General features: G+C 46.9%; 1 protein-coding gene across 1 annotated transcript in view; it reads left to right on the top strand.

Annotated features, from left to right (window-relative positions):
- XYLT1 (xylosyltransferase 1) overlaps positions 1-6,423 on the top strand; it is a 190,768-nt gene extending 184,345 nt beyond the window's left edge. Inside the window, exons 10-11 of the mRNA XM_065893202.1 lie at positions 88-421; positions 6,101-6,423. Of these exons, the coding sequence (XP_065749274.1) occupies positions 88-421; positions 6,101-6,423 (657 nt within the window). The remainder of the gene's footprint in view (positions 1-87; positions 422-6,100) is intronic.
- The last annotated feature ends 18,577 nt before the right edge of the window (positions 6,424-25,000 follow it).

Here is a 25,000-nt window from a genome sequence, read left to right as displayed (position 1 = left end):
ATATGGGTATATGAAGCCCAATAAGCAGCAGTATCCTAGGCCTTCCTAAGAGGCCCAGTGATTTCAGAACTCACTCTCCTATTTCAGGTCGGCACTGACTGGGATGCCAAGGAGCGGCTCTTTCGCAACTTTGGGGGTCTCCTGGGGCCCATGGATGAGCCAGTAGGCATGCAGAAATGGGGAAAGGGCCCCAACGTGACTGTGACTGTCGTCTGGGTGGATCCTGTCAACATCATCGCAGCCACCTACGACATCCTGATTGAGTCCACTGCCGAATTCACCCACTACAAGCCCCCTTTGAACTTGCCCCTGAGGCCTGGGGTCTGGACAGTGAAAATTCTCCACCACTGGGTGCCAGTCGCAGAAACCAAATTCCTCGTCGCGCCTCTGACCTTCTCAAACAGGCAGCCCATCAAACCGGGTGAGTACTTCCACTATTTCTAGGGGGTAATATTCCATTGCCCGAGGCCTCCTGGGTCCTTCACCTGGGCAGGCGGTGTTGCTCAGACATGGGGCATGTGGGCCACCTTCGAGAACAGTGCCCTCTGTTCTCAGGATTTTTTCCTGCTCATCTGTCATACAGAACCTTCTAATTTTCTGCCTGTCTCTGCACACTGAGGTGATGTTATCTGTCTCTGTATTAGACACCTATTTATTAGATGCTCTCCCACTGGACTTCTAGAAGGTCCTGATCATATTTAAGACAGGTGGGAAATAAACCCAAGCTGATATTGAGTTTCAGCAAATCTTGTTCAATGTTTTTAAAAAAATAACTAAAATAGGAATCTCTGTTCATCAAAAGCATGATACTAGGTGAGGAGACGTATCACATACTAAAGGAAAATACTTGCACACACAAAAAAGTACTCAAATTCGGAAATCCCCTAAGTCAGAGCAAACTGCAAGCCACAGGCCAAATCCAGCCCACTTCCTGTTTTTGTAAATAAAATTTTATTGAAATGCAGTCATACTCATTTACATATTGACTGTGGTTGCTTTGGGGCCACAACGCCAGCATTGGGTAGCTGCCCACAGAGCCAGAAGTATTTGCTATCTAGCCCTTTAGAGAAAGGGCTAATCCCTGATAGAAAAGAAAGAAAAAAGAGAGAGCATATACACACATATATAAAAAGATGCTCAGCCTCGTGAATAATGAGAGAAATACAAATTAAAAGCAAAGAGATTCCGCTTCACATCTGCCATGTTTAGGACATGTTTGAGGATGAGACAACATCATTTGATGGTCAAGATGGAGAATAATAACTATCCATGTAAGTGCTAGCGAGAGAGCCACGTAATAAAATGAGTTCGCATTTGCTGGTGAAGTTGAACATACACACATACCCTACCTACCGCACAGAAATTCCACCCGAGGTAGAGGCCACAGAGACTTGTGCAGAAATACAGCAAGCTGTTCATAATAGCACCAAACCAGAACCAGTCCAAATATCCGACATCCAACGGACCAACGATGTGGTCTGTTCCGACAGTGGAGGTCTACGCGGCAGGGAACACGGCGTAGGACCCTCCACGTGCTGATCTGGATGAGCCTCTAGAACGTAATGTTAGGGTGGGGATATCAAAATTACCCTGCATGTATCTAAAGTTCAAAAACAGGCCAAGCCAACAATACAGTATTTCAGGATTCACGTATCAGCAGAAAGCTGCAAAGAAATGAAGGAAATCATTAACAGGAAATTCAGGATGGTGGTTCCCACTGGGCATGGGGTCAGGGAGAGGCGTGTCAGACTCCGAGCACGCCTGCCTTTTTTCTTTTTTTTCCAAAAGGCTTTCTTCTGTTTTTCTATTCCCCACCCCCCTTTCTTTTATCACAGGTAACGTCTTCCTCCCTGCTCAATCCCATCCCCAGGAGTGGCCACTGCCAACAGTTTGGTGTACAGTCCTTCTAGAGGTTTCTCAGTGCTTTTAAAGCATTGACATAAATCACAAAGACATTGTCACTTTTTTAAGAATAGAATGATACACTTCGTAGTGAAACTTGCTTTTTTCACTTTCCGAGTCAATATATGTAAAGCTGCCAACTGCCTAGTGTTCCTTTGGGTTAAGGACCCACAATCTATCTGTCCGTACCCCACCCCCGCCTGGGTAGACACATAGCTTCTTTTGTTGTTGCTGTTACAGATACCACTGCAAAGAAGATTCTTGAACCTAAGATAGTATGTGCCCATGAAGATGCATCCATAACATAGATTCCTAGAAAAAGGATTTCCAGGTCTCTCTCTCCATTTAACAGATCACAAACCCAGAAGCCAGAAACACATTACAGCCTCTGTTGGCTAAAAAGAGCTCTGGGCTGGGGGTCATTTAGCCAGTGACACAAGGAGAGGGGGACATAGATATGGGGAGGGGCACCTGGAGCCCTAAGAAGGGAGTGTTGATGTGAATTCTGTCCATTTCTGCTAAGTTTTTTTGCTAAGTTTCTGTGCTGAACAAGCAGAAAGATTTGGACCTCATGTTTTCAGGTAATGGAAGTCTGCTTCTCCTCTCCCCCATGAAACAGGCAAAAGACACCCCCTCCAGAACTAGCGGGGCCAGAGCCCACCCACTTAGGGTCCTCAAGTGTCCCACTGATGAGGCTCACATCCTTAGCATCTCTAAGGGTTCCCAAAGCCAGACGTGGAGGAGAGGGATGGAAGTGGCCGTCTCCTCTTTGCTTCCCATATAGCTAATCGGACAGAAAACGAGTGACCCTGAATCCATCCCTACCTCAGTAAAGTAGCCCGGGGCTGTTCATGGGGTCCTGATTTTTCCCATCTTTTCTCCTGGGATTTCTGAGGACGGCGAGGCTCTCCCCACGCATGCCCAGGATGAGCCAAGGGTCATTTTACCCCACTGGGAGCAGCCCCCCTGTCATCAGTAATTGTATCTGTTAATGATGTTCTGGTGACAGGGAACACGAAGGTGGGAGCGATGCAATTTGTAAAATGATTCGTCAAGAGTAATTTGCTACTGATGCATCCCTGGTAATCTCAAGACATCTGATGAGGTGGCATTGAGGGAAATTTAATTATAGAGGCGAGCATTGTGGGCTGATGCTATAATAGCGTTTCCCACATTAACCTCACTTTTCATAAGGGTTTTCTGCACCAACCACAATATTTGGTTCCCAGCGTTCAAATGTTTGTTAACTCCTCTTTTCACTTTGAATGTCCTGCCTTTTCTCAGTTTGGGTGTCTCCCCAGTCCCCAGCTTCTCATCTCTGCAGTCCCTGCAGAGATGAAGGCGTTGAGAGGCTCTAGTAGGGAAGTCAGGACCTGCTCCAAAGAGAACAGGCTCTATCCTCCTGAAAAAATAGAGGAAAAGAAAACAGGGGTTTTTTCCTGAAAACCCTTTGGTGGGCATCAGGGAGAGGTGGGCCAGACTCCTTAAGGAACTCGAGAAAGAGAAGCTCTGCTAAGTATAGCAAGATAGGACATGTGCTCCAGGCGTGCTTCTCAGCTTTCTCCCCTCCAGACCAGAGTCCAGCCCCCCCAGCTTCCTGGGGCATTGGGAACTAAAGGAATGACTTTCTCGTATATGCAAGTCAAAGCATATTTTTAGTTCAACTAGCTTTCTCATTGCTTTTTGTTTCTTTAATAACTTTATCTTATTTATTTATTTTTGGCTGCATTGGGTCTTCGTTGCTGCGCATGGGCTTTCTCTTTGTTGTGGTCGGCGGGCTTCTCATTGCAGTGGCTTCTCTTGTTGCGGAGCACGGGCTCCAGTAGTTGTGGCTCATGGGCTCTAGAGCGCAGGCTCAGTAGCTGTGGCTCACGGGCTTTAGTTGCTCAGTGGCATGAGGGATCTTCCCGGACCAGGGCTCGAACCTGTGTGCCCTGCATTGGCAGGTGGATTCTTAACCACTGCGCCACCAGGGAAGCCCTCCCATTGCTTTTTGGAGGGCAGGCACATATACACGGTCTTTCTTCCTCACTCAGGACCACACAAATTAGAAAGTAACGTGCTGATTATCCAGGCTCTCCTGGTTGTCTCCGAGGGTGACAGCCACCATCAAGCAAAGAGGAAGCATTGTCATCTGAATGCTACATTGTCTTATAAGGAGGTTTCTTCTAATCCTAGTGATCTTGGCTATAGCAAAACCTGATTTGGTAAAACACAACCTACCAGAATCATTAGCCAGTCTTTTCAAAAAAATATATTCTTGTGTTTGGCAATGAAATAAGCCATGAGTGGGAACTTCCTCAAAATAGAAACATCTAGCTTCTTTCCTTCAGCCCAAATGTCTAGACTTTCTGCTTCCCCATCTTTAAGCCCTGGGAAACAGTCACTGTCTCTCTTGTTCATATGTTACTCTACTGTTTACAAAGCATGTGAACTTCTGCCTGAGCCTCGTGCCAGCCCTGTGAGTCTAATTGCTGGAAGGGTGAGTATCCCCATTTTGCAGATGGGGAAACCAAGTCTGCAAAAGACTAGCTCCCAGATGGAAAAATAAAATAAACAAAAGCATTGTTTTAGCTTCCTGCTGATGTATGAGCCTCTTGGTAGAGTATCATAATGACAAGAACGGGCTTTGGAGTCAGCAAGCCCTGGATTTAACTCCAGATTTGTCTCTAAACTATAGCTGCTTCCGTTTCCTCATCTGTAAAATAGGGATGATAAAATCAGCCCTATAGTTGTGTGTGTGTGTGTGTACTGTGTACTAGTAATGCCAATAATAATAATCCTAGCTAAACTTTCCCAAGGACTTAGAATATGCCAGGCACCATTTTAAGCACCTCACGTGAGTCAGCACATTTAATCATCACAAACAAAGCTACGAGGAAGGTACTGCTTCTCCACTCATTTTACTGATGAGGAAGAAGTAACACACCTGGTATGTGGGACGTGGGGATTCAAACCCAGACAGCCTGACTGCTGTCCCCAAGCTCTGGCGTGAGACCCCGGTGCTCAGTAAGGCAGAGCCGTTTTGGGAGCCAGCTGGACTTCCCACCCCACCCCACTCTGGTCCCAGCTTCGTGGTTTCCAGGACTCCTTGCTGTGGGCCATTCACGCCCCACATCTTGGACCAAAGCAGAGATCCAGGTCTTATACGGAGTTCATGGTGGGCATACAGCAGCCAAGGGCGGGGCTGCTCACCAGGCTCTGAGGTCCACAGACCCGGGTTCCAACCCTGGCTCTGACTCTCATCACCTGTATGATTTGGGGAAAGATGCTTTGCATCTTTAATGAGCTTTAATGAGGCTTTGCATCCTCTGTTCCCAATGCCTGGAATTCTCTTCTCCAGGATCTGCACGTGGCTTCTTCCTTCCCGTGAATCAGGGCTCAGCTCAGATGTCATCTCCGCAGAGAGGTCTCCCCGGCCATCCCAGCTAAAATAAACACCCTTGTCACTCTCTAACCCAGGAATCAGCAAGCTTTTATTGTAAAGGGCTAGATGGCAAATTTTTCAGCTTTGTGGGCCATATACAATCTCTGTCTCAGCTACTCAGCTGTGCTGTAGTAACAGCCATAAACAATATGTATCCAAATGGGCATGGCCGTGTTCCAATGAAACTTTATTTACAACAACAGGTGGTGGGCCGCATTTGGTCCAAGGGCCGTAGTTTATCAAGCCCCTGCTCTGACTCAACACACCCCATTTATTCCCTTCATGACACTTACCACTTTCTGGAAGTACCTGATTTATTTACTTCTTTCTTTCTTTCTTGTCATCATTCTTCCTCCCCTGGATTGCAGTCTCCTTCATTGTCTGGTTTGCTCCAGCACAGAATAGAGCCTGGCACTTAATAAATCTGTATCAAATAAATAAACGAATGAATGCCTTGCAGAGGTAGATGTTTCGTAAATATGTGTTGAATGAATTATTGTCTGGACTATAGAAAGGGCTCCATAAATACACGCTGAATGAAAAGATGAACGGACCATGCCCTGCACAAAGTGGGCTCATACCTGTTGAAGGAATGTCCTCGTAGGCTCAGTTTCTTTGTCTGTACAATGGGCGTGCTAAAAGAACTTCCTCGTGAGATTGTCCCGCGAACTGAATGGTGCTACGCAGTGCCCAGCACCGTGCCAAGCACACAGTAGTAGGTGACCAGTCCATGGCTCTTCTAATGATGTAATTGTTCCCTTTGGCTTTCAGAGGAGGCATTGAGGCTGCACAACGGGCCCCTCCGCAGCGCCTACATGGAGCAGAGCTTCCAGAGCCTGAACCCCGTCCTCAGCCTGCCCATCAACCCCGCCCAGGTGGAGCTGGCTCGGAGGAATGCCGCGTCCGCCGGCGCCGCACTGGAGCGCTGGCTGGACTCGCTGGTGGGCGGGATGTGGACCGCCATGGACATCTGTGCCACAGGCCCCACCGTCTGCCCAGTCATGCAGACCTGCAGCCAGACGGCCTGGAGCTCCTTCAGCCCTGACCCCAAGTCAGAGCTGGGCGCAGTCAAACCCGACGGCCGGCTCAGGTAGCACTGGGCACGTGGGGGCCCCAGCGGATCTCAAAGGGGAAGCAGCCAGAGGGCCAGTGGGAGCCGGACCCTGGGCTCCCACCCCCGAGGGGGGTGCCTTTTGGGAGCGGGGCTCTCCTGGCCATCGAACGACGGGAGGGAAGGTTTGGAGGCCGAAGCAGGTTCTGCCAGCCACCTGCACCCAGCAGCCCGGCTCCCGGGGGTGGGGACGGCTCAGTCCCAGCACCGTGGTGGTCTTACCTCTTCTGATTGATCCTCGAGTGCTACAGGTTCCTTGTCTTCCCCCTCAATGACCTGACCCCCACCCCACCCCGCCCAGACAAGTGATTCCAAAACTTTTATTTTGAGCAGCAGAGCTTTGTTTACTAAGTCGTAGGCGGAGGGAGGTCCAGGGTGAGGATGAAATCCAGGCTGCTCTGGTTGAAGCTGCGAGTGTGAGATTCTTTCTCAAAGCTCAGCCCACCGGGCAGTCCCTTCCCAAGGGCGTCTCCTAAGGTACCTCTTCAGAACCCAAGGGCTCTGCAAAACCTAGTTTGAAAAGCACTGCCCAGAGGGTGGGTTTGATCTCCAGCCCCGCCCTTCAGCTCCTCTGGGCCAGGAAACCCTTGTGCCAGCCCTGAAGTGACAGGACACTAAAGTCACGCTCTCGAGGGCCCGTCCCCAGGGAGGTAGCGGGCTTGGCAGGGCCTCCCACCAGCCCTTCTCAGGTTCAGCCATCCTCCTTTGTAACTAGATGAGCCAGAGAGCCTTCTGATGTGCCATGGCCAAGGTCCACCCAAACTGTGACTGCCAGACAGCCTGGGCTCCAGGCCACCCTCCTTCGAGGCAGAAATTGGGCGATGCTCATGAGCGTGAGGGTCAAACCCCCAGCCGTTCACGGGCGAGGAGATCAAGACCATGACCCCTCTGGGCCTTGACAGCGGGAACTTTGGGGACCATGGCCGTGAAACTCATAGAGATCCTTGGGAGCAAAACTCCTGAGCTGGTCAGCACAGCAATACCTGTCACGTGCCTGAGCCCTTTGTTCTGAGGTCAGGCGTTTGGAACATTTGTGAATCGCACACTCGGTGCTGCTGGGAGCGACCAAACTGCATGGAACAGACTTTTCACGGCCAGGAAAAAGCATTTTAGATTCAGTGTTTAAATTCGTGCCCTTTCTTATCCAAGGTGCCAACAGGCCCATCTGACACGCAGTGTAAAAGTGGGAAGCTTGAGTATCTGGTTGTTTGAAACCTAAAGAACAGTGTGTGTTATTCAAATTGCCTGAGTTACTAGAAACGCAAAGGGTTTCCTTGCCATGTGTACATCGGAGGGCTGCCCTGCTCATCCGGAGACCTCTCCCCGGAGGCCCCCTCCTCCGCTGGTCCCACCCTCCCCCCAGGGACAGGGTTCTCTTGGAAAAGTCCTTCCCACGGAGAGCTGGTCCTTGGCGATTCCCCTCCAGTGTGGGTTTGAAGGTACCGCCGTTTGCTCCCAGTGACCTGTCAGCTGTCGCCCCCTACTCACACCCCCAGCCCAGCAAGGCAGAATGTCCTATGGGCCATGGAGGATATAGAGAAGGGACACTTTAGATATTTATTATTTATATGTTTTGGTCAATGACTAATTAGTAGGTGCTGTTTTTGCAGCTTGTCAATTACGTTATCTTACTAACTGAAGCTGCCTTTATTCACGAAAGGCCCCCTCCCCCCACCCTTCCACTCCCTCCCCCTCTCATCCCCCAGCCCCTCATGTCTGTCTCTTTTTTTGTCTCTCTGCTGCTTTATCTATCTATCTATCTATCATCTCTGTCTCTGCCCTGCGTTCTCCGTGTCCTCAGTGGGAAGCAGGGGACTTGGACACCATGAGGAGAACGCCTCAAAACCAGCATCATCCACTGGCCAGAAGTGGGGTGTCCTTGGGAACAGTGGCGCCTCGCTCTTCCTCATGCAGGGTGTCAGCATGACTCAGCCCTCCGGCTCTGGGGGTGTTGGAATTCCTGAGCCATCCCCGCCACCCGCCCCCAGCACAGGGACGCAACAGGCCAGCGACTTGCAGAGGGAGGCTGTGCCGGCTGCAGAACCTGGGGCTGCCCTCCCGCAGCCAGTCTATTTTAGGAAGATGGTAGGGGGTCAGACCCGGCCAGGAGAGCCCAGGAGCTGGCCCAGTGTTTCCAGGGACCTCGGCGTGGCTTTCTCAGAAAGCCCACGTGAGCTCCACAGGGGTTCACAAGTTCTGTGGGAGCCAAGAGGCCCGTGTCACATCCACTTTCTGCCCCCGGCCTCTGCCTCTGGCCAGGGCCTCCCTGAGCCTGTGGAAGCTGCCCGGGGAGCCGCCCTTTCACCCTTCTCGCCACTAGGGCCCTGTGTGTCATTTGTGATGGTTCTGGGGGCTCTGCCCTGGCACGTCCCTGCGCACCCATGAGCCTGCAGACTCCTCGATGGGGCCCCACCTGCACCCTGACATTGCTGACTCCTGTTCCATCTGGGAACAAGTGGAGAAATGGCAGAGCTGGCTTACTCTGGGGACGGCCCCCACCCCCACGGCCCAGGCCCCATTCCCTACTCACCGCCAGGAGACTGGGAAGCTCAGGGGCCTCATGGGATGTTCCACACCTCTGTTTTTGAACCAGAGAATCACTTCGAAGATGTTACATTTGGCTTTAAGGAAAAAAGGGAGAATTTCAAACAAAGCCCAGGATGATTTGAGCAAAGGTGATGTTTTCCCAGGAGAAATAGTTTAACTCATTTTTGTAATCTACCTGAGGATGATTTATTAGTTAGAGGCCATTGGTCAGGCAACCTTGAGCTGTGGCTGCCTGAGGGTTTCAAAACCTGAGAACATGGTCTCTGGAAATCCTATTAAAAAAGCAAAGTGACTGCGGGCTGAGTCACTGACCAGGTCCTCGGACTTCAGGAGGGCTTAGAGGTGGGACGTGGGCTTGGGGGAGAAGGACTCATTGAATAAGCTGTGACAATCTGTCCAATTTCCCACTCACCCCTGTGACATTCGGGTGGAAACCACGCTCAGGTGGCAGGCAGCCGTCCTGAGTCCCGCTTCCCCGGCCGTGTGCAAGGCAGTCTGTCTCCAAGGACGGCACGAGCAGTTCCTAGGACCCCCCCGTGTTCTCAGAGGTGCAGATGCGCCTCCCTTTGGAGAAAGGCGTTCTGACCGCATCAGGAATCATTCCGACTTCATTTGCCAGTTAGTTTAACTTTCAAAATGCCAGTGGAGTTGAGAAGGAACCAGCACGCCATCCCAAAAGGGCAGATTACAGCTGCTCTGGGCACATGCCGGGACTGGGGGGGGACCCATGCTTCCTTCCGGTTCTCCAGTTTGCAGGTGCAAGGAGGATGCTGGCTGGAACCCTGATCTCCTTGCCAAGAGGGTGCAGGGGAAAGGAGGGCGGTAGCTGCTGGGTGTGGGGCCTGAGCAAAGATCCCTTCCGTAGCCAAGTTCACTGGGGACTCAGGACACGCTCCTCCAGCAGCACCCAAGGGGGCTGTGCTAGAAACAGCTGTTGGCAAACACCTGCCAGATCGAAGCCACACCCTCTGGCAGGGGTGACAAGTGGCTGTAGGGTCCAGAACACTAGCATCGATGAGTGACGCCGTTGGTGTAAGACGTTAGGGAGTGGTGGGTACTGTAGTCTAGTCTGCAGCATGCACGTGACACAGACAAAAATCTACAGCTGCGTCTCAGCTCCAGCCGAGGTGCACGTGAGGATACGGGCACAGTGCAGAATTATCTGATTTGGTAAGGGAAGCCAGAAATCCATATTTTTATAGGAAATATGATTTTGAAATGTTGCCATTTTTTTCTTTCCAGAGTGTAGGCAAAGAGAAACCTCACGGTTCAGCCTGTGCACTGCCAGCAAACTCTGCTCTCTGGAGACATGGTTTGAAAGGAAGCTAGGCTTGTCCCGGTGGGGGAGGAAAATGGCACCACTAGGAAGGGGTAAAAACTAACAGCTCATGTCCAGCTCCGAAGGGAATGGGGACCTCTTACTAGTCATTCCCGTCCCAAAGAAACGGTCCCTCAGAGGAGAAGTGTCTCATAACTGGCGTGTTCAGCTCTCCTGGTCTCAAGACAGTTTGTACTGAAGGGAAGATGGCACAGAATTTGCAGACCCCAAGAGCTGCCCCTTAGACGTACGGAGGTCCACATTGGCCTGGTCCCCGCCTTCCAGAATTCCATCCTACCAGGCGGAGAGGTCCAGGATGTGTTTCAGGAGGAGGGGTTGGCGTGTCAAACAGCCCGGCTCTCTCCAGATCCCAGGTTTTAGCAGCCATCTTGCCGCATGTCCGGAAACATCTTCGGAAGCCGTGCTCACGGGAGGTCCCCTGTGCTTCTGCCTCACTTACCTTACTATGCCCATGGGTCAACCACAGGCGCTACCTCATGTGTCTGCTGAAGTTTACCGGGGGGGGGGGGGGGCGGGGGGGGGGATAAAGGTGTCCAAAATCTGCTGGAGCTAAATGCATAATCTATGCAAATTCTGTCTTTCTCTTTCTTTCTCTCTCGCTCTCTCAGAAGTATTACTTTTTTTACCTGGCAAACAAGATACTGTACAGACCCCTCTTAAGACTGAGGAGGGCTTTCACGTGCCACCTGTGTCTGCCCCTCACGTTGTCATTGGTTCTGTCCTTGCCAAGCCCCAGGCAGCGAGAAAGCAGCCCTCTGTCACCCTCCCCTTGGCTGGGAACACTCCATCCGCCTCTGCCTACCCACCCCGCAGGAGAGCAGGTTCTGCACCTTGCCACCTCCGTTCCCAGCTCCATCCTCTCCACCCCTCATTTGCCTCCCTATCCTTCCCTTCCCCCACCCCCAAAAGCCGTAGGTTTCTCCTTTTTGAAATGAGGCCTTAACCTTATTTTGGGAAAGCTAACCACCCTCCCCCTCCCATTTCCACCAACATCCGAGAAGAAAGAGCATCTTGTAGCTCTCAGGGCAACCTCCTAAGCCAGGGGCTGCCAATCTGGAGCTTGCAGATGTGATAGAAATGGCTTCTCTGTGTCGTCTTGAAGAAAAATTTTGTTTTTCCTATGGGTAAAATGAAGGCTTGGGTGCTCATCTAAACCTCAACCAACTCCCGAAGCACTCTCCTAGAGCATATCGCCACTGCGATGGGCTGCCGACGTGGGCTTTCCAGCCCTCCCCCGCCCCCCAAAACTTGGTGACTTTAGGTACTTCATTCATGGGTAAATCAGGAGAGTTTCTCAATTTATCTCTTCATCCTTCCTGCCTGGAAAGTGATAGCATTAAATAGTCCCAGCGGATGGGTCATGTTCTCAAAGGGATCACACTCTACCTACTTTCAGAATCCCCCCGTTTCCCTGCCGTCGCTCCAGGGCTGATGGAGGCCAAAGACAACCCCAGGGTTTTCATAGGAAATTCACTGGAATTGAGCGCAATCGTCTTTGTCGTCCTTTGTCTTTTATATATATATATATATATATATATATATATATATATATATATATATATATATATATATAAAATTATGTTGTCAAAGACGTTTGGGTATTTTTTTTAGAGGCCTCACAATAAGTTATTACCGTCCCCCTCATTGTTTTCAAAGACATGTGGTGATATAGTTTTTAAAAAATAACTATTTTGTTATAGATCATAATACGCATAAAACTGTACAGAAATATTTTGTAATGTGTTGATTTTAAAAAAAAGAGACTGTAAATAAAGTTTTTTAAAAAAGAGAGAATTCGAAAGGCACACACTGAAAGATGTAGATATTTTGCTATTTATTTAAAGGAGTGTTTTAAGAGATACTGAACTATCTGAAATTGACCAGTCGTCAAAGTTCCAATCATCCGAATGCTTTTCCTCGCAGTAGAATGTGATTCTCAGAAACAATTGCACTACCGGCCCATTTTTGCACCTTTTCTGTCTTTTCATTTAGCAGAAAAACAACAACAAAATTGTGCCTTAGCTGTATTTTTTTGTCTAGGGGAGTTTGTTTCTGTCTGACAAAGCAAAATTTTTTGCAGAAAACAGTGGATGTACTGAATACTGTATCATACCAAAAACACTGCAGGTTGTATATAGATGCTGTCATACTGTGTTTTCAGATGCAGAATTTTAAAATTAAAAAAAAAATACTGTCTTTATGGAACAGTGGGTGTATGACTTTTTGGTGATAAACTGCATCTTCATGCAATCCTGTATTCGCCCCCCTCCTCTACACTGTTCTCCTGCTGAGACCATCTCTCCTGGGAAAACCTGATGTGTGCACACACTCCGTAATCAAGCCTGCTGTCATCTCCCAACCAGATTATTGCAACACCCTCCTGTAAATGATACCCCTGGTTAAGGTAGAAGTGTTTGGTTTTAAATCCCTTTGGTAAGTAGAGGATAGTGAGGACTGCCATCTAAAGTGGCAGGCGTTTTCTATACCCAGCTGGCCGGTTGTGTAGCAACCTGTTTTCCTTTCCTCTTCGCTACACAGCTAGACTGCATTTCCCAGACTTCCTTGCTCTCATGTGTGGTCATGTGACCAACTCTTGGCCAATGGCATGTGGGTGGAGTGGATGTAAGACACTTCTTAGGGGCTTCCCTGGTGGCGCAGTGGTTAAGAATCCGCCTGCCAATGCAGGGGACACGGGTTCGTGCCCCGGTCCGGGAAGATCCCACATGCCGCGGAGCGGCTGGGCCCGTGAGCCATGGCTGCTGAGCATGCGCATCCGGAGCCTGTGCTCCACAACGGGAGAGGCCACAACAGTGAGAGGCCCACGTATCGCAAAAAAAAAAAAAAAAAAAAGACACTTCTTAGGCCTGGCCCATAAAACTTCCCAGAGAGCTCTCGCTCTCTCTCTCTCTCTCTCTCTCTCTCTCTCTCTTTCCCCATTTACCAGCTCAAGTGTTTTAAATCATCTTTATTTGGGGCATTCATAAATTTGTCTATTCTACTGCTCTTCTTGGAAGCTTCACACAGCCCCCAACTTAAAAGAGGGCAGAGACACAATATGGGAGGAGCTGGGCCCCAGATGGTGACATGGAAGACCACCCCTATTTGACTATGATGTGAAAAGAAAGAAGCATGCATTTGTTATGCCACCAAGAATTTATCTATTACAGTAGCTAGCCTTACCTTAACTAATTCATCCAGCTATGGAAACTCAGATAGTCCTCTGGGAAAGTCCAAGTTTCAGCCCCTTCATCCCATAGGTAAAGATACAGAGACTCAGATGGGTGAAGCTACCAAGATATGAGCATCACGGTCAGAAGTAGAACCAAGGTTTCCTATCCCACAGAGACTTTCACAAGTCATTAGGAGGACTGGTTCTCCATCCTTTGGTTGGCCTCCTTACGTCATTTATAGTGACTCCTGACGGCCACAACCAAGGATTGAGAGTGCCCAGGTGCTGGGTCACAGACATGCCTTTAAATCATCCTTCAGAATCCTAAAGGCAAAGATTGGCCCTGAGACCCAGATGGGACTTTACAGCTGGAGCAAAGTTGGTTAGAGAAGGTAAGTGACTGTATGTTTGGAAGGACGGCTGGACCCCAGGTATAGTGCCAAAACCTTTTTTCCAGTTGGATCTTATAGCCAATCTCCCCCTCCTTTGCCCAAAGATAAGTCCTCCAAAAAAAAAAAAAAAAAAAAGGGTTTTCTTGCAAGGGAAGGATAAACTTCCAAAATCTCCATGGGTGGAAAGATCAAAGATCTTGTTCACCCAGTGTTCCCAGCACTTAGCACAGTAAGCCCAAGGTATGGGCACTCAGTGAGTATTTAGTGGATGAACAAGCGAATAAAGCCATATTTCTTAATTAACATATGGGCATGGGGTCATTTGTCCAAGACGCTGTCTTTACATCCAACATTTGATTGATAATATATGGCAAAACATGGGTTATTGTAAATAGTGATTTTTTTCCCTTCAGTAAGGATGTTTCTGGGCCTTTTTTTATGTAAGAGTTGGTTGGAATTTCTTTCCTACTGATTTATTTGACATGTCACATGTCACCTTTTGTTCAGAGAATAGTAGTGGTTGGCTTAAGTTCGTCAGATTAATGGTTTTAAATGTTCTATTTTTATTTTAAGGGAACCCATTTTCAAACAAAATTGTGCATTAAACCCCCATATTATATAAAAAAGACCTGGGGGTCCAGTGGTTAGGATTCCGTGCTTCCACTGCAGGAGCCATGGGTTCCATCCCTGGTCAGGGAACTAGGATCCCGCATGCCGTGTGGCACAGCCAAAAAAGGAAAAGGGGGGGCGGGAATTGGGGCTGGCAGGGGACAACAGTGGTTGCCAGAAGGAAGAAGGAAGTGGGGAGCGGGGGAAATAGGTGAAGGAGATTAAGAGATACAAACCTCCAGTTATATAATAAATAAGTCACGGGAATGTAATATACAGCACAAAGCATATGGTCAATAATACTGCGTTCAATTTTTATGGGGACAGATGGTTACTAGAATTAGCTTGGTGGTCATTTCATAATGTATGCAAATGTCAAATTATTATGTAGTACACCTGAAATTTACATGATATTGTACATCAACTAAATATTTCAATTTAAAATAATAGAATAAAACAAAATGAAACAAATCGGGTGCTGGGAGGGCTGGTGCAGTTGAAGTGGGAGTGGAAATTGTCTTAGCAGTGTCTCCCTCTCTCCTCCTCAGCCAGTCCCTTTGGTTTCTCCAGGGGGTAGGTATGTAGACAACCATGCTTTAAAACTGTTACCTCTAGACCTTTGGTGGGGTTGGTTGGAAACCTGGCTGCCAGCGTGCTGCGAGTTGAGTTCTAGGCTGGATCTCTGAGAATGAGACCAAACTAAGAATAATTCACCCCTTACGTGGTCTTGGAAAGTCAAAAGGGTGGAATTTTAGAATTGGTGCCCAAAGGAGGTATGGCTGGCCTGAGGTCAAGTGTTGGACACCCTTGATCCTGTGCCTCCATATTTAGTTGGTCTGATCTCCTTCTCTGCTGGGAAGCTGCATGCTGCCCCAACCTACATGGTCCAAGTTTCAACCAAGCACTCGATACAGAACACGTAATGTGCCAGCTCCTCACAAGAAAATGTTCTCAAAATATGATTTTTTGATGTTCCTATCTACGTTAGTCAGGGTTCTTTCACTTGGAAGTAACAGTAGCCCAACTCAAACAAGTTTAATCAGGAAGAGAATCTATTGACTCATGAAATTGCAGAAAAGAACAAAATTAAAATGCAAAGGACAAGAATGAGAGCCTCTCTAGGAGACTCAAGAATAGGAACTGGATCCTCAATACTCCTGGTCCCCTTTTCCTCCATTTCTGCTGCTCCCACTTTGATTCTATTTTCCCCTACAGACAGCTGATGCCACGTGATAGAGAAAAAAGGCCCTAGAAGTCCCTCCTTCTTATCCTTTAAGCTTCACGACAGGAAAAGATCTATGTCCTTTGTTCTCATTGCCAAAAGAAATGGCTCCAAGCAAGCAAGCTTGGGTCACGTGCCCAGCACTGGACCTATCACTGGGGCCAAGCAAACAAGGTACTATAATTGGCTGAGTGTGGATCATGTACCAACCCCTGTGGCCAGGTGATTGGGTAAGAAACTGTGATTGGCAGCACCATCCCAATCACATGGTCAGAGTGGAAGAAGAACATTTCCCCAAGGATGTGCTGAACAGACAAAAACAGCAGATGTCCATCCACTGGTCACAGCCAACTCCTGGCTCAGGTGGTTTCTCAGCTTTGCCAGTGCAATTTGTTCCTGTTCCTCAAATGCCCAAATTGTCTCCACCCAGCTCCTAGCTATCTTCCAAAAGAGAAGGATTCTGGGCATGTCTTGAGCAAATCATTTTAAATAAACATCATATAGATGGTAGAGATTTCACCTTCACTTAATTAGCTGTATTTATGCTTATGAAACAACATGATGAATCTCTCCTTTCCTCCTTGTAGCCCGGGCACAGAACTCATTTTAAAGGCTCATGTTACTGCCCATTGCTAAGTATGGTAGATGGTTCTAACTTGCATCAGAAAAGAGAGAGTCTGTGTACCAAAGACGCTGGCACAAAGTCTTTGTACCAGACAAAGAAGAACAATATATTTTTCCATGTTTCTGTAGCATCAACCTCCTGGGCTCCCAGTCTCTCCTCCGCCCCCGCAGCAGGCACCCAAAACCCTCATGCTAGTAAATTCATCCATGATGACGTGACAGAGCCTTGCTGAGTTGGTGTTAAGGTACTAAAAGAGGAGATGAGGAGGAAAGTAATGGTTAACCCAGTTGAAAAGCACTGATAGCAGATAAGCTGACTGGGCATCACAGCAGATTGGGTAGGACTCAGGACAAATATGGCGAGTACTTTTCAAATCACATTATCAAGTCTGAACTCCCTACTACCAATTTTCCAGTGCCACTGACCAAAATAAGGACTCCTCCTCCAAATCTAGAGTCAGATAATCCTGTGTTCAAACATAGATTTCATTACGGATTAGCTGAATCAAATTCCCTAACATCTCTGAGCCTCAGCTTACCTATTTGGTGATAATAGTTACTTACTCATAAAGCTGTTGGGAGAATTTTAGAAAGACAGTGCACGTAAAATACAAAGCCTACTGTCTACACTTAGGAGGAGCTCAAAAAAGGTCAGCTCCCCTTGCCTTCACACCCCAAGGTAAAGCTCCTTGAGGGCGGAGACAGTGTCTATATTTTCAGCACACACTAAGGGGCTTGACACAAAATGGTGTGCCAGTGTTTGATGAATGAATAAATGAACAGGACTGCCACTACTTCCATAATTTCTTCAGGGGCGTTTCATTTTGTCTGGTCAGAACAATTATTCTCTATTTGAGAATTGATGTCTTCTGTTCATGACAAGGTGGTATCACCTTGACTTCTAAGATGCAAGTGACATTTTCTCAAATGCCCTGAATGAAGGGAAGCACAGCACTGCCCCCAGTCTCTCTGGAGCTTCTTGGGGAGCCTCAAGTTCAGCTACAACCTGGGTTCCACTTCCACTAAATTGGTTCATTGTACAAATCATTCCTCTATTCTGCACGTTCTTTTTTTCAGTTCTAGGTACTTCTGCTATAAGCATCATTACCATAAACATCTTTACTGCAAACATTTTTGCCTCATAACTACTTGGCCATAAGGCAATCTTGCCGTAAAAGATAACTGGTTGTTGACAGTTTAGTTTCATTTCTTAGTGGACATAGGACTCCAGTTTTTACATTCCATCAATCTTAGCCCTCATGATAGTCTATACAGTGATGAACAGCATGGCAGTCTTAAAATAGTAGATGATAACTACTTACATGGACTTGGTAGAAAAGACGGTGATAAAACTTACTGGAAGTGTGATTAAGAGAGCGTAAAGGGCTTCCCTGGTGGCGCAGTGGTTGAGAATCTGCCTGCTAATGCAGGGGACAAGGGTTCGAGCCCTGGTGTGGGAGGCTCCCATATGCCGCAGAGCAACTAGGCCCGTGAGCCACAAGTACTGAGCCTGCGCGTCTGGAGCCTGTGCTCCGCAACAAGAGAGGCCGCAATAGTGAGAGGCCCGCGCACCGCAATGAAGAGTGGCCTCCGCTTGCCACAACTAGAGAAAGCCCTCGCACAGAAACGAAGACCCAACACAGCAAAAATTAATTAATTAATTAATAAACTCCTACCCCCAACATCTTCTTTAAAAAAAAAAAGAGAGCGCGTAAAGCCAGAGTGAATGCTGTACTAGAAAATGATAATGTATCAGTTGCAAATCCTTCAGTGATTTGAAGGTGTAGAGTTGAACCCACACCTTCCATAAAGCTTTGGAACGTCTATCAGTGGACACGTGACAACCTGCTAAGAACAAACAGCTTTCCCAACGCGATACAAAGCTCAGGTACAAATATACATCCTAGTATTTGGAAGCTGATGCCTCTCTATGAAGAATTTTGTCAAAATAGAAGACGTGTGATGCCAAATGAGGCGACAAGTCAACAAGCAAACAAAGTAAATAAATAAATAGTATAAAATACTGTGAATGAAAGACTTGGAAGACAAGTGCTCAGATACAACATCGCCATGAAGTTACACACATTTCAAATGTATTCAAATATTTTGTATTTTGCAATAAAGTCTTTTTAATTTTTGTTACCCGTTTTTCATTATGTCCTTTTTAATGCCCCTCTTTTATTTTTCCTTATTTTATCTTTTACAACAAACCTGCCTTATGGTCAATTAGTTACGCAGCAAAAGTACTTACGGCAAAAATACCAGACGTTTTCTTCTTTCTGCACCATGTCACCCCTCCTAATAAACACCCCAATCCATCAATCCCCCAAAATACTACGGCTGGACTATGTAAACTGAAGATTTTACCAAAGCTTTCAGGTAAGGAAGTGCATGAGAGCATTTCAAATGATTTAGAATTTAATATTAGATGTTCCCATTCTCAAAATCCCCAAATCCCTGATCAGCCACCTGCCTGCACATTCTCCAGCACCCAGGCATGTGTCTGCCACCCTCTCCTCATTCTCTTCTGTCTGCTCTCAGGCACCTCCCTGCTCAATGCCCTATTATCTCATCATCCCACTGTCTCTTTGCAGACCAGTCCCTCAGGGACTCACTCCACACCTACAGAAAACTCTAAATGTAAGACTCTCCTTGGTTCTAAACATAGACAGTTCTCTCCTAAGAGGAAGGAGCCCTGGAACCAGCTTCGAAAAAAATTACTACAAAGTACTTTTCCCTCCTGATTGTTCCGATTTAACACACTCCCTGGCTGCCAAGTGGTGTCTGAGCACTTTGGCTCCTTTCCTTAAATAATACTTTTTATTTTTATTCTTTTGTAAAACATTTAGGATCTTCCTCACCACCATGGGAATCCTTTTAGCATCTCCAAATTCCATCATTAACATCTGCTGATTTCACTGGGGATGGATGATGGGCAGGTAGGATGCAAGAGTCCGAAGGAGAACTTGGATGAACTCCAGGATCACGAATTGCTCAAAACTAAGATCACTGACTTCCTTGGTTTGGTCCCAATAAAGTACAGTCCTTCCTGCCAACTTTTATTTTCCACCTCGACTATTCATGGCCTGCATCTGCAGACACTGACACTGACCTTGTCATCAAGGAGTCTAGAATTTGTTTATCTGATATGGGTATTGGCCCAAACTTGGCTCCAAAGACTAGAAACAAGAGACAAAGGAACATCCAGGGACGTAAGGGACTTGGAACCCTAACTAACTGTCCCCTAGCTCAAAGTCTGACCTTTATCTAGAAACCTAATTGTTCCATCCCTTAGCGTTCTCCAATAGGAGATATATTATTAGAATATAAGATTTATTATTATAAATAATAATAATATTTATTATTTACTATTATTATAAAGAAAATGTATTATTGTAAGGAATTGGCTCACCTGATTATGGAAGCTAAGTCCCCAGATCTGCTGTCAGCCAGCTGAAGACCCAGGAGAACTGATGATGTAAATTGCAGTACAATTCCAAAGGCCTGAGAAGCAGGAAAGTCAATGGTGTAGCTGCAGGCCCAAAGGCTGGTGACTCGAGACCCAAGAAGAGCTGATGTCTCAGTTCCAGTCTGAAGAAAGGAAAGGACCAATGTCCCAGCTCAAAGCAGTCAGGCAGGAGGTATTCCCCCTTACTTGCTGGAAGGTCTGTCTTTTTATTCTATTCAGGCCTTCAACTGATTGGATGAGGTCCACCCACATTAGGGAGAGTGACCTGCTTTATTCACTCTGTTGATTCAAATATTAATCTTATCCAAGACACACCCAGAACAATGTTTAACCAAATATCTGAAGACCCCTTGGCCCAGTCAAGTGGACACATAAAATCAACCATCACACTCAGTTTCTCTTTCTTTGTAATGGGCATAATACTGGCCACCTGGAGGCAATACTGATACAAATTGAAAAAGCACAACCAGTTAAAATAGGTTTGAGATCTGAACCTCCCACTTATTGGTTGTGTGACTTTGAGCCAATCAGTCAATTTTGTGATACAGCTTTTTATCTGTAGAACGAAAAGAAAGGAAGGAAGGAAGGGAGAGAGAAAGTAAGAAAAGAAGGGAGGAAGGGAAGGAGGGAGGGAGAGAGAGAGAGAGAGAGAAAGAGAGAGAGAAAAAGAAAGAAAGAAAGAAAAAGAAAGAAAGAAAAGAAAGAGAGAGAGGGAGAGAGGGAGGGAGGGAGGGAGGGAGGGAGGAAAAGAAAAGATAATCTTATCTGCCTATTAGTGAAGGGTTCTTATAAGGTTAAATCAGTGCCTCTCAACAATGGCCACAAAGTGGAATTGCCTGGGGAGGATTTCTAAATGCTGTCCAAGCCACACCCCAGATGAATTAAATTAAAATCTCTGGAGGTGGGACCCAGGCATCAGTAACCAGTAAAGCTCCCCAGTGATTCCAATGTGCCGTCAAGGTTGAGAACCCCTAGATTAAATGGATGTGAAACTGTTCCCCAAATGTTGGGAACTATCATTATTACCCTACGCTTATATCAGCCCTTCATGTAGTAAGAAGAAATCTCCTGTCTTAAGACCACAGACTTTACACATATACACCAGTGCCCCACGTTGTTAAAATCAGAGCCACAAGGATAAAAGTGAGATCCAAGGTATTAACGGAAAACATCTCAATGGTCTGGCTCTACTCAATTTTCCTTAAAACGTGACTCTTAGAATCGTACATCCCAAGAACTGTGAAGAGCGGTACAAATATATCGTCTTCTTAATCTCCCTGCCTCCAGCCAAAGTGGTGCTTTGATCACACAGACAGACTGGGTTCCATAAGTTCTCTGGGGTGGGTGTGGGGACTCCATCACCTGCCACTGCCCACTGGCACTTCAGCCAGTTTCCCTCTGGCCCTTGCTCAGGCCTCACAATCCCTTCGCCCACACGTGAGTGACCCCTGCCCGACTGTGCATTGCAAAGCCAACTGAGAACACACAAACCTTGGAAGCCTTTCCGTATTCCGCAGACACTTTCTCGACTGTCTTTTACTGACATGTCCTCTTTCATCCTAGGCATTTGAAGGAAGAGGAGCCCAGCATGCAGTAGGTGTGCCCACGACTGGGCTGACGCTGCTTTGTGGGTGGCCCTGGGCTGTCTGCCGGATGAAGTATCTCCCCAGCTAGGTTATTAAGCTTGTCTGGGAGTAGGATCACGTGATCTAGATTCCTGCTCCATGAAGCACAGCATCAGTATCACCTGGCAGCTTGTTAGGAAAACAGCATCTGAGGCTCCACCCCAGACCTACTGAAGCAGAATCCTCATTTTAACAAACCACCCAGGTGATGTATATGCATGGAAATTTGAAAAGCACTGATCGATACGTTTTATGTGTCCAGACAGGTCGTTGAGTCATTCAAACAAACAGACGGTTACCAAGCACTGTGCAAGGGACTGTGGTAGGATCTAGGAATATAACTGTAAATGGAAACCGGTCCTGATGCTCAAGGAACCCACAGTGCAGTAGTGAGGGAGACGGACTGTGACAAATAGTCTGCTAAGTGCTAACGTAAGGATAACTGGAGGACGCTGTGGGACCATGGACAAGGGGCTCTATGACGGTTTTAAAATGTGTCCACAAACTCTCCTCCTTTCAAGAGGTAGAGCTTAATTCTCTTCTCCTTGAGTGTAAGCCATACTTAATGAGTCACTTCTAGCCAATAGAATATGATAGAAGCCACAGTATGTGACATCGGCCTCTGGGACATTGCCTTACCTTGCACAAGCTGCTATAACAGAATGCCAGTGGGTGTTTTATAAACAACAAATATTTATTTCTCACAGTTCTGGAGACTGAACTGAAATCAGGGTGCAAACATGGTCAGGTTCTGGTGAGGACCCTCTTTCACATTACAGACTGTGATCCTCTTGTCATATCCTCATATGGCAGAAAGGAGAGGGAGTCCTTGGGGTCCTGTTTATGAAGGCACTGATCCTACTCCCGAGGGTTCCACCTTCATGACCTAATCACCTCCCAGAGTCCCTACCTCCTAGAATTGGGGGTTAGAACTTCAATATATGAATTTTGGGGGTACATAAACATTTAGTTCACTGCAGACATAAAAAGCATTGTAGTTTCCTCCCAGCTGTCTCTTGGACCACTCTGGGGAAGCCAGCTACCAAGTTATAAGGACACTCAACAGTCCTATGAAGCAGCCCATGGGGCTAGGGACTGAGGCCTCCTACCAACAGCCATATGCGTGAGCTATTTTGAAAGCAGATCCTCTAGCCCTCATCACGTTTCAGATGACTGCAGCCCCAGCCAATGTCAAGACTAAACTCACGAGAGACCCTGATCCAGAACAAGCCAGCTAAGCTACTCCTGAATTCCTGACCCACAGAAAACATGAGATAATAAACATCTGTTGTTTTAAAGTGCTAAATTTGGGGGTAATTTTTTAAGCAGCAATAGAGAACTAATACAAGTACCTAACCACATCCTGAAGAAATATCCCTTCCCCAAAGGAAGTAATCTCTAAGACCTAAAGGATGAGTGGGAGTTAGGCAATATAGACAGGAGAGAGTGTTCCAGAAAGGCCCACAGCATGTGCAAAGGTCTGTTAGGGAGTGCATGGTACTCTGCAGGGACCACAAGTGATTCAGATAGTGAAGGGGGAATAGTGATGGATAACACTGGAGAGGTTTGGCAGGGACCAGGTTATACAGGGCCGTGAAGAGGAACCTCGACTATAATGAGGACCGTGTAGAATTTTCATCAGCACAGTGCGACGTGGTCAGATTCATGCTTTAGAACATGTATCCTGGTATCTTAGGAAGACCAGGTTGGAAGCGGTGATGGGAAATGGGGAGACCAGAGAGCAGGCTACTGCAGAGTCCAGGTGGGGAACTATGGCAACTGGAATGAGGCAGGGCTTCAGAAGTGGCAGCACAGGGGACAGCGGTCTTCTGTGTCTGTGCATGCATATTCTGGCTGGGAGTATGTAACCTCAGGCAGGGTGTAGAGGTGGAAGGTAAGATAATAAAAGAGTAATTGTGTACAGGCACACCTTATTTTATTCTGCTCCACATTATTGCACGTCACAGATACTGCTTCTTTTTTTTTTAATTGAAGGTTTGCAGCAACCCTGCATCAAACAAGTCTACTGCATCATTTTTCCAACGGCATTTGCTCACTTCATGTCTCCATGTCACATTTTGGTGATTCTCATATTTCAAACTATTTCATTATTATTATATTTGTGCTGGTGATCAGTGGTCTTTGATGTTACTAGTACAACTCACTGAAGGCCCAGATACTGGGTAGGCTTTTTAGCAATAAAGTATGCTTTAATTAAGGTATGCAAGTAATTTTTCTAGACATAATGCTATTGCACACTTACTAGACTACAGTATAATATAAACATAACTTTTATGTGCACTGGGAAACCAGAAATTTGTGTGACTTGCTTTATTGCAGTATTCCCTTTATTGCAGTGGTCTGGAACTGAACCTGCAATATCTCTGTCATGCCTCTATCAGGACACTGGCCAGCACGCCCTACCACCTCCAAACACCAAAGCTATGGAAATTTGCATCTTTCCTTGGAGAAAGCTCCAAGGGAAACTGAGTCCAAGAGGCCTCATTTTAGGAGGTGGAGATAATAAAAGCTCCTTCCTTGCCCCCTCACTCTCAAAAGACCTTTTTGCTGTCCAGAATAGTCAAATCTATAGAGACAGGAAGTAGATGAGCGGTTGCCTGGGGCTGGAGGTGAGGGTTGGGATATAAGATGGTGATAGCTAAAGGTTACAGTTTCTTTCAGAAGTGATGAAAACGTTCTCAAATTGACTGTGGTGATGATTTTTACATATCTGTGAATATACTAAAAACCATCGAATGGTCGAGTTCTATAGTATGTGAATTATATCTCAATAAAGCTGTTTTTTAAAAAAAGACAAACTTTTTTTCATACTTAGTGGAGAATATAGAAGCATCGGATGGAAATGCTACTTGACATTAAATCATATATTCATTTGATTATTGTTTACCTACCTCATATAGAACATAAGCTTCATGAGGACAGAAAATTTGTTTTATTCACCACTGGTTCTCCAGAGCCCAAAACAGAGCCTGACACACATCAGGTGCTTGGAAAAGATTTGATGAATGAATGAACATCTTGACCAAGACTACCAGTCTCTTAAGCAAATCCTCTCCTTGTTCTAGTGGAATAAGTGTCCTTCCTCCTTTCAAAGGTCTCTGGGGTGATACTGCCTTCTATAAGAGTAACTTGGAGGAGGCTGCCACGATTACTTGTGATATTGGCATTCATGCAGAACCCTGATTCTTAGCAGCCTAGGGATCCAACCATCACACCAGGACGCTCTTCCTCCATTTGACACTATCCCTTTTATTTTATTTTATTTTTTTGCTGTACGCGGGCCGCTCACTGTTGTGGCCTCTCCCGTTGCGGAGCACAGGCTCCAGACGCGCAGGCTCAGCGGCCATGGCTCACGGGCCCAGTCGCTCCGCGGCATGTGGGATCTTCCCGGACCGGGGCACGAACCCGTGTCCCCTGCATCGGCAGGCGGACTCTCAACCACTGCGCCACCAGGGAAGCCCGACACTATCCCTTTTAAACTAGCTAAGCAGCACCAGTTAACACTCATTAATCCAATTTTCATGAAATTGGACAAGCAGACAC

This window comes from Phocoena phocoena, chromosome 15, assembly GCF_963924675.1.
Source record: "Phocoena phocoena chromosome 15, mPhoPho1.1, whole genome shotgun sequence".
NCBI classification, from domain to species: domain Eukaryota; kingdom Metazoa; phylum Chordata; class Mammalia; order Artiodactyla; family Phocoenidae; genus Phocoena; species Phocoena phocoena.
This window is presented reverse-complemented; position numbering and strand designations above follow the sequence as displayed.